The 9,435-nt window shown below is 39.0% G+C and overlaps 3 protein-coding genes across 5 annotated transcripts; all 3 read right to left on the minus strand.

The window, feature by feature from the left end:
- On the minus strand, positions 6 to 611 carry LOC104726915 (the record flags this gene model as incomplete). Its single annotated transcript, XM_019232141.1, has 1 exon — positions 6 to 611. A coding segment is annotated over exon 1 (507 nt), but the record flags the coding sequence as incomplete, so codon positions are not given.
- Positions 671 to 3,751, minus strand: LOC109124477 (histone deacetylase 6-like). Of its 2 annotated transcripts, XM_010445885.2 has the most exons (7): positions 3,110 to 3,748; positions 2,522 to 2,708; positions 1,875 to 2,128; positions 1,635 to 1,777; positions 1,306 to 1,396; positions 1,068 to 1,198; positions 671 to 969 (listed from the first exon to the last, which is right to left on the minus strand). In XM_010445885.2, the coding sequence occupies exons 1-7, from the start codon at positions 3,647 to 3,649 to the stop codon at positions 897 to 899; spliced, it is 1,419 nt and encodes a 472-aa protein (XP_010444187.1). In that variant the 5' UTR covers positions 3,650 to 3,748; the 3' UTR covers positions 671 to 896. The 2 variants fall into 2 exon arrangements, with proteins under 2 accessions (XP_010444187.1, XP_010444188.1); XM_010445886.2 differs by lacking the exon at positions 1,875 to 2,128 and having other exon boundaries at positions 2,268 to 2,708; positions 3,110 to 3,751.
- On the minus strand, positions 4,542 to 8,065 carry LOC104726918 (DEAD-box ATP-dependent RNA helicase 30-like). Of its 2 annotated transcripts, XM_010445887.2 has the most exons (10): positions 7,844 to 8,064; positions 7,286 to 7,749; positions 7,030 to 7,209; positions 6,769 to 6,930; positions 6,522 to 6,676; positions 6,267 to 6,359; positions 6,085 to 6,170; positions 5,768 to 5,994; positions 4,963 to 5,190; positions 4,542 to 4,866 (listed from the first exon to the last, which is right to left on the minus strand). In XM_010445887.2, the coding sequence occupies exons 1-10, from the start codon at positions 7,897 to 7,899 to the stop codon at positions 4,742 to 4,744; spliced, it is 1,776 nt and encodes a 591-aa protein (XP_010444189.1). In that variant the 5' UTR covers positions 7,900 to 8,064; the 3' UTR covers positions 4,542 to 4,741. The 2 variants fall into 2 exon arrangements, with proteins under 2 accessions (XP_010444189.1, XP_010444192.1); XM_010445890.2 differs by lacking the exons at positions 4,542 to 4,866; positions 4,963 to 5,190 and adding an exon at positions 5,563 to 5,661 and having other exon boundaries at positions 7,844 to 8,065.

Below are 9,435 nucleotides of genomic sequence, written 5' to 3' on the forward strand. Positions count from 1 at the left end.
TCAATCACAGAAGGGTCAAGCTCCCATCCATGGACGGTGAACTCAGGAGGGTAAAGCTCGAGAATCAATCGAGCAGTTGAACCAGCTCCGAACCCGAGAATACCGATGGGTCCTGGAGGTATGATCGGAGGCAGAGTAGCGAAAACGTCGAAGTAACTATCGGTTAAGGTTTTGAGAAGGAAAGAGATGCTGTGGATGTTACCGGGGTTGTCGAGGAGGAGGAGACGAGAACCGGCGAGTGGGTGATTGGTCTTTCGTGAAACTTCGATGACTCTGATGTAGTTGTGGCGGGATTTGAATTTGGCGATGGTTTTGACCTCGTCGGCTGGGATTCCGCCGTCGTCGTGGGAAGTTTTGTTTCGGTGAGAGGTGGTTCGGATAAAGATTGGGTTTTGCGGTGGTTTACGGCGGAGATTGAGAGTTGAAGAAGGAGAAGAGAGGCTAAGGAATCGACGAGAGAAGTGAAGTGGTGGTGGTCGGAGATATTGGAGAGAAATAAGCTCTTTGGCCATGGCTCTCCTTCAATTATTCGGCAGTTTACCCAATTTTGTCGATGATGATAATTCTAGTCTTCAGTGGTTTATTGCTTATTGCAATCTGTTTCTGTTCGGTTTTGATAACCAGAAAAATGGTAAAAGTAAAACCGTAATAAACCAAAACAAAAAAGAAAAAAAAAAGTTTCTTTGCATTTTTCACATCTTCTGATTTTTCTAACTTGGGACTGGAAGGCGAAAATACTAGTCACTCACTGTTCTATCAATGCAGCGTTTTCACAGTACTCAAAAGGGTGCTGAAAAAACATCAAAAGAATCAATTCCCCAACTAACTTTTAGTGTCTTAAATCTCCCGACATTACCTACCATATGCAAAAGACAAACCACCAATAGAAGCTGGTTTTAAGACGATGGAGGAGTCACATCCGGCTCTGGGTTATCATCGTCTTCCATTTCATCTTCACCTGTAGAGTCCCTGGAGATTTTAAGAGAGATCAATTAAATTCTAAAACTTACTTGTGTTACAATGAGAGTAGGTTGGAGTAACTAGGATGAAGCATTTTTTTTTTTTACCTGTCCATAGCTGGGCCATCAAGACCTGAGAAACCATGAAGAGGTTTATCATCATCGTCACTGTCTGATTCATAAGCTGCAGTTCCACTCCAGATGCGAGGCTTTGGTCTTGTCTCCATGTCTTCTTCCGGCTAAAGATTTTCATTCAGATAAACAGATATTGAGTCAGTCCCAATAAAACATGACGAAACCAAAACAGCAAAGTCAGATACACAGCAACAGATGATTTGAAAATTACCTCGTCCAAAACTCGATTTACTGGTGGTGTATGCTGAAACTGCACGCTAGGTGCATGCATTAGTCCCGAAAGTTGTTCTAGCAGCGTGTTCCTGAAATTTCAACAACTCGTATCTGTAAGTTCAAATTACCTCATCGACAAAGCCACGGAGACTCAGTAGTTAAAAGCTATGAGAACTAGTGGAACCAGCTAAAAGATAAAATCATATGTTCCATAACGAATTTCTATTTGAGGGAGCATAACTATCATCTTAAGAAAAATTGGATAGGTAGAAGTTCGCCGGCAGCCAAAGTATAATGACCATAAAAAGGGGCAGTAGGAGATCTTACCTTATTTTCTCCATATCTTTTGGTGTGTTTAAATTCTCCATTGGACCTGGGTCGACATGAAGCGTATAATCTGGGCCGAAATACTCAAAATACTCATTGAATGGGAGATTGTTGTCCGGCTCTACTCCAACCGCTACTGCAGTCTGCAACGAGGCAACAGAAACAAACCTTTCAAGAACAAAAACTTATAAAATTATCTCAAAAGAAAAAATAGAAGAAGTGCAAAAGAGATGAAAAGACCTCATAACACCAGCAACGGGCAACATTTCGTATAGTATACCCTCCACCACCCAAGACCATGAGAGGAATGTTGTAAGATCTTAAGAATCGGAGGCAATCAGCATGACCCTTGACTGATAAGTTGAAGCAACCCAACCGATCACCGCTTAAGGAGTCAGCCCCACACTGAAGAACAACTGCTTCTGGCTGATACACCTCCATAACCTTCTGGATAAGAGGTCTAAACAAGCTGCGGAAACTCTCATCGTCCATACCATCATTTAATGGAACATTTAGAGCGTAGTATTTCCCATTATCTGCGCCANGGCAACAGAAACAAACCTTTCAAGAACAAAAACTTATAAAATTATCTCAAAAGAAAAAATAGAAGAAGTGCAAAAGAGATGAAAAGACCTCATAACACCAGCAACGGGCAACATTTCGTATAGTATACCCTCCACCACCCAAGACCATGAGAGGAATGTTGTAAGATCTTAAGAATCGGAGGCAATCAGCATGACCCTTGACTGATAAGTTGAAGCAACCCAACCGATCACCGCTTAAGGAGTCAGCCCCACACTGAAGAACAACTGCTTCTGGCTGATACACCTCCATAACCTTCTGGATAAGAGGTCTAAACAAGCTGCGGAAACTCTCATCGTCCATACCATCATTTAATGGAACATTTAGAGCGTAGTATTTCCCATTATCTGCGCCAACGTCTCTTATGTGACCAGTTCCTGGGAAAAAGTCCCCAAATTTGTGGAAAGAAACAGTCATAACTCTATCAGTGGTGTAAAACGCTTCTTCCACTCCATCTCCATGATGGACATCGATGTCTACGTAGAGAACCCGCTGCAAAACAAAATTGGATGTAAGCAATGGAAACATTCATGCTCAACATTATGAAGGATGCTATCAGAATACAATATCAAAGCAACGGAATCCAAAATTAGGAAAATTTATAAAGAATCAGATTATGGTAAACAAAGAGGCTATGTGTCCCAAACAAACCAACATCCCTTGTTCTAATGCTCTGATGCACTTGACCTAATGCAAGATCCTAAAGGTAATATGCAATCAAGGAACATGAAAGAATCAAAATAATCACACAATGCTTCTAGGTTTCAGGTGAATTTGTAGAAAAACCACTCAACAAGATAAGCTTTAAACCCTAAAATTTACAGAAGAGCAACCACAAGTTCTCAACGAACAAAGCTAAGAGATGAGATAATAACAAGGGATCGAGAATTTACCCTAAACATCTTGAGCAACTCAAGAATCCCAAGCACGATGTCATTAACATAGCAAAACCCAGAGGCCTCGCTTTTCTTGGCATGGTGAAGCCCACCGCCCCAATTGATAGCGATATCAGCGTCCTGCCTGTTTAATTTGACGGCGGCGCCAATGGAACCACCGGCGGAAGAACGGCAAAAATCAAAAAGCCCGTCGAAGACAGGACAGTCCTCGCCGACATTGAATCGCCTTAGGTTTCGTGCAGAGGAAGGATCGCCCATAGATTCCGGCGAAACGGAAGCGAGGAAATCAACATAATCGGGAGAATGAAAGCGGCCGATATCGGAGGCGTCGGCGAGGTTAGGACGGCTGATTTCTAAGCGACGGTGGAGGTGATAGTGGATGATTAGGCTATGAGCCATACGGATCCGGTGAGGTTTCATCGGATGTCCTTGACCGTAGTAGTAGTCACCGATCGTGGGCTCGTAGAAGTAACTGACTCGCCGCTTACGACCGTCGGGTCCCGACGGCAAGGAGATACCGCTTTCGTCTGCCTCCATGGTTCCTTCCTCTCTCTCTCTCTCACTCAGAGTCTCTCTCTATTGCCAAGTTTTTTATTAACTCGGAGCAAAATTTGTCTAAGTAAGCCTCGAAAAACTCATTAGAAGGAATTGTTAGCGAGGGCTTATTTATTATATACACGCACATTAAAAAAATTAGTTACATTTATACAGAGAATCCATATTATCTTACTCTTAGGCTCTTAGCATATACATTCGATTCCTGAATTAGCATATTTTCCTAATTTTAATTTGGTTTTCCTAATGTTTGACGGTAGACGGTAGACATTTTTTGACAAATAAATGTAAAGTATTTTTTAGATAAGTTACACCTAATTTTGGAATGAATTTACCAATTTTACCTTAAGCCATACTTAACTAGAACCAGTGTTAAATAAATGGTATATGGATGTTGACCTAACGTCTAGTACTTAAATATTTAATCGGGACCTAAACAATTTTTATACGGTTTGGACATTTACAAACATATAAAATTATATAAAATATATATGTTGGAAAAAGGTTTAAAAAAAAATCATAAACAAAAGTTAGAACAATACATTTATTTAAGTTATATTAACAACATATAAAAGTTTAAAATTACATATACAGATATAAAATTTAATAATTTATATATATATAGTTAAAAATCAAAAATAAATATTAAAATAAAATTTATGTAATTTTAAGCGTATCTGATAAGCGCCTAGCCTATACGGCTGTTTTCTTGATATTGTTAGAAAAAATGAAAAAGAAAGAATAGAAAACATGTTCTAGTGTTATATGCCAACATTTGTCTAATTTCTTTTAGAACCTGTGCCTCTCAAACTAACCCACAAAGGCACAAACAATTTTTTTTGAAGTAGTTTTAATACAATATTACTTGAGAGAATTAAGAAATAGGCAAATATGTTAAGATAATTTCAAGAACAAGAAGAAGAGAAATCAGGTAAAAATTAACTAGTAAAAGTATGCTCTCTACAACAGATTGTAGAAAACTTCAACTCGAAAATAAACACTGATCATAAAGTATTATCATAATTAAAGCTTATCTAAGGACAAACCAGAGAATCTATCACGGGATTGATCCCTCTACCAAGTCCTCTTTCCACCGTGAGGTACAAAGTTCGACGTTGATCTCGACCGTTTATCTCCAAACCCACCACCACCACCACGTCCTCCTCCTCTTGACCGGAAGTTTCGTCCACCACCAGAACCTGAACAAGTCAACAAAAATTGAATCAGATCGTCAGACCCACTAAGCGAAAGACTGGTGGTTAAACTAAGATGAAATAAGAGAAACGAGTTTTCACCTCCATAACCAGATGATCGCACTAGTGCGGAGAGAGTTGGAGGTACAACTTGACCAGCTTCTTGAAGTATCTTGATAAGCTCTCTTGCAAACTTAGCATTGTCATGTGTAAAGAATGTAAAGGCCATTCCTTTAGCTCCTGCACGCCCTGTTCGACCAATCCTATGGATGTAATCCTCCAAGGTGTTTGGGAAGTCATAGTTAACAACACACTTTATGTCCTTCACATCTGCAAAAGAAAGAAGAAACACACAGTTGAGAGAGATGTAGATCACAGACTGATATCAAATGCAGGAAAAGAACAGAAAACTATTTGTGTAAATGAGTTTGGTGTTTTAAAGCCTAGGAGGATGAACAGAACCCCTTATATCAAATGCAGGAAAAGAACAGAAAACTATTTGTGTAAATGAATTTGGTGTTTTAAAGCCTAGGAGGATGAACAGAACCCCTTATCCCTACATCTGCAGATCTGAAAAGATCAAGAAACTAAGAGCAACACATTTTTCCAAGTAAATGTGCCCACCTTAACTTGCAGGGATAAGGAGTGTGTGTGACTGTCGTTAAAACACTATTTATGCAATCGGGTGTCAGTCGCCCAGGCTGCTCAAAAACCAATCAGCTCCATGCCCGGGAGATGGATGCGGGAAACAAATTCTTCAAAGAAACTCCCTTTTCCTTTTCTTTCTAGTACCAGAGGAAACTGTGGAAAGCGGCAGCCAGGCGACATTTTTTTTTTAATCTTTTAACCCCAAGAAAACGAAATGGTCTAACTCTAATCCTCTCTATTGTATCACGGTTAATCCTACCAAGTCCCCTTGCTGCTACATCAGTGGCAGTCATTATCGGGCTTCGTCCACTCTTAAATTCTGCCAAAACTCGGTCTCTTTCCGATTGGTTCTTGTCACCATGTATGGCAAGGGCTGGCCATCCGTCCATTCTCAATTGTCTAGTCACTTGATCACACCCTCTCTTTGTCTCCACAAATATTAGAATTTTACTCCCATCCATTAACTGTTTAAGCAGTGCAAGGAGCCTATAAAACGAGAAAAAGCATAATCACAAAATCATAAAAGGAAGGTTCCGAAATAAAGATTACTTCTCTAGTTACAGAAAAGTTAAGAACCTGTTGTATTTCTCTGGCGTTGGTACAATCTCGATTACTTGGTTGATAGACTGGTTAGCTTTTAGATCTGTTGATCCAATAATGGCCTACGAAACACAATTGTTTTCAACATAAACATCCACTACTTTATTCAACGACAGTATAACTCAATCCTAATTAAGTTAAAATAAAGTTAAGTAAACCTTATATGGATCTCGTAGAAACTGCCTGGCAAGAGATTCAACCTCTCGTGGCCATGTTGCACTCCAAAGAAGTGTCTGTCTATCAGGTCGGATCTGTGAACATGAAGGTACAATTTCAACAAAAGCTGTAATGGTTCTTATCTAACAACTAGGACGGAACAGAAATTTGAGTAGAGATGATCGAGCGATTGAATCTCATTGGTCGACCACCCTTTTCTTAATGACATGATAGGTTTGGAGGAAGTACAAGCATACCTGAGATACAATCTTTCTAATTTGGGGTTCAAATCCCATGTCCAACATTCTGTCAGCCTCATCCAGTACAAGGTAAGTCACTCTCCTCAAATTAGTGTGTTGGCACTCCAGCATATCGATCAAACGACCAGGTGTAGCAATTACAATCTCAACACCTGACAAAGATAAAATGAATCATAAATTTTTATGTTGCATCCAAGAACCAGACATGGAAAATGCTACAAAATTGAGATGAAAAATAAAGTACCTCTTCTAAGATCGCGAATCTGTGGTCCTTTAGGAGCACCACCATAGATACAAGTACTTCTAACACCAGACCGCAACCCGAACTTCCTTGATTCCTCTTGTATCTGGACAGCTAATTCTCTCGTTGGTGCTAATATTAACACTATGGGTCCATCATCTTGACCTATAAACACCCCAACAATACATAAGTAAAACATGTGCCCTAAAATAAGAACGCAGCTAAAATCAGATTCTACTGATAAAGAGTTATAATAATACTCACCTAATCGAGGTTGTGCACTAACGTGAACCAAAGCTGGTAACAAGTAAGCCAATGTCTTACCAGAGCCAGTCTCAGCAATACCAATCAAATCCCTACCCTTTAAAGCCATTGGCCATCCCTGAGCTTGTATAGGTGTTGGCTCAGTAAATCCCAATTTAGCAATTGCTTCGAGAATATTATCTAACCATTGAAACAAAGTTAGATCACATCTCCAACTAAAGAAAAAACAAAAACTTTGAGCAATCAAATGAAATACCTGGGAAATTAGCATCTTGGAACAACTTAATAGGCTTAGGAACATCACGACCTTCAACAGATATATCTCTCTCGGTTCTGTACATGGCAACATCTTGCTCAGTCATGGCTTGCACAGAAGGACTCTCAACGTAGAAGTTCTTCTCGAAATGTACAAGATTCCCAAAATTCTGCTTGGGAAGAGAAACGCTATCTAGCTCTCTATTACTCGATCCACCACCTCCTCCCCAATTCCCTCCGCCGTTTCTATCCCCGTATTGACCGTATCCACCTCTTCCGCCACCACCGCCGCGACCAACAGAGAAACCACTAGTGGGTGGGTGGAAAGATGGGTACCGATTATTATAACCGGAATTGTCACCTGTCATTACATGTGACGTCCCATATCCTCCTCCACCACCACTGTACCGTGGGTTGTATGGTGCGGCGGAAGGATCCATTGGCTGAGACGAACCAACTGGGGCGCTAGAGTAATACATAGATAAAATATAAGGGGTTAACAGATCGAAAGGCAATCGAAAAGACGAAATTGGTCGATTGATTGATTGATTTCACTTACCCAGAGCGTTGGCGATATGAATTCGGATCAGCAAATCTACGATCATAGAAGCTCATCGTGACTTAAGAGATTGCTAGTGTTCTTGTTCTTTTTGTCTCTCTCTCTCTCTGTCTCGCTTAAGTTCTTCAACAGCGTAGTAACCTTTTAGATTCGAATTGAGTGCTGGAAGACGACGAAAAGCCGCAAAACGGAACAAAAAAAGATAAAAAGCTTAGATATTTTTTTATGATTCGTTTTTTTGGACAGTAATATTCCCAATTTAGTAACCCTAATTTCCAATTTCATTTTTGTTCTTTTTTTTGTTTCGTTTATTTTGTTGTGGCAATTAGATATGATGGGTCATGGCCCATGAGTAACCCACTTAATGGGCTATACACCACTGGACTATTGTTTTTGTCTTCTCTCTTCTTTTTTTTTGGGTCCTCTTACGGAAGTATCATGGAGGTTTTTGAGAAGAGTGATGGGATTCAGTATTCACCGCTCCATACAGTTTCTTTTTTTGGAATATACCATGTATGCTTCTTCTTATTTTTTTTTACAGTTGAAATAAGTACTCTCTCCGATTTTTTTTTACTTATCGCTTTGCACACAAATTACGAAAATAGATAAATATTCTATTATACTCCTTCTTTAATACATTTTCTAATTTTTTTATTGGTTAAAACATTAAAATAGTTGGGATAAAATTAATATTTTTACCAAACATATGTATTTGAAAATTAAAATAACAAGTATTAGAAAACAAAATTTTTTACTCTAAAATGATAACTAAAAAAACCAGAGGGAGTATTATCTTTGACTTGACCCTTAACATGTGACAATATTACATGGACTAAAGATACTATTACTTAACAACATGTTAATAATTTTCAAACCTAATAAATGTCCTTGTAGCAAAACATAAACAGAAAAAGGGAAAAATAAGGGCATATATAATAAAGTCAACATTCAAAACATATAACATTAACATTTAAAGAGACCACTAATAAGTTGTTACGAATCAGCATTCAATATTTGATTATTTCTATGACTAGTTTTTTGTTTTGATGATCAATAGAAGAATCAGTCTACACAATAAATGACCCTCTCTACTTTGTTGAAGAAAAAAAAAGATTTCTTTCCTAAATGGAATCAATCAAAATAAAAGAATATTCCGTTATTGGAATAATAACAGAATTGTCCAAAATGCCCCATACAAGGTCCATACGCGGAAGGATCCCCCAACCCACACTCCCTTCCCTATAAAAACCCATACACCTGCAACCTTTCTTCTCGGTTTAAGACACCAAACAACCAAAACAATTTATATAAACTTCCCTCTTCTTCTTCTCTCCAAATTCCTCACAACAAAAAATTCAAAAGAAAAAAAAAAACAATGGTGGCGGTTGAATATAACGAGAAGAACAACAGTGGAAGTAATCTAAAATTTCTTTGCAGTTACGGTGGCAGAATCCTCCCTCGTTCCACCCACGGTAACCTCCGTTACGTCGGAGGTCATACACGAGTCCTCTCCGTCGTTCGTTCTATCTCTTTCTCAGGTTCGTCTCCCACTCCACTTCACTTCACTTCAATTTCGTATTCTCGACTTCTGA

Source organism: Camelina sativa, chromosome 11, assembly GCF_000633955.1.
Source record: "Camelina sativa cultivar DH55 chromosome 11, Cs, whole genome shotgun sequence".
Taxonomy (NCBI): domain Eukaryota; kingdom Viridiplantae; phylum Streptophyta; class Magnoliopsida; order Brassicales; family Brassicaceae; genus Camelina; species Camelina sativa.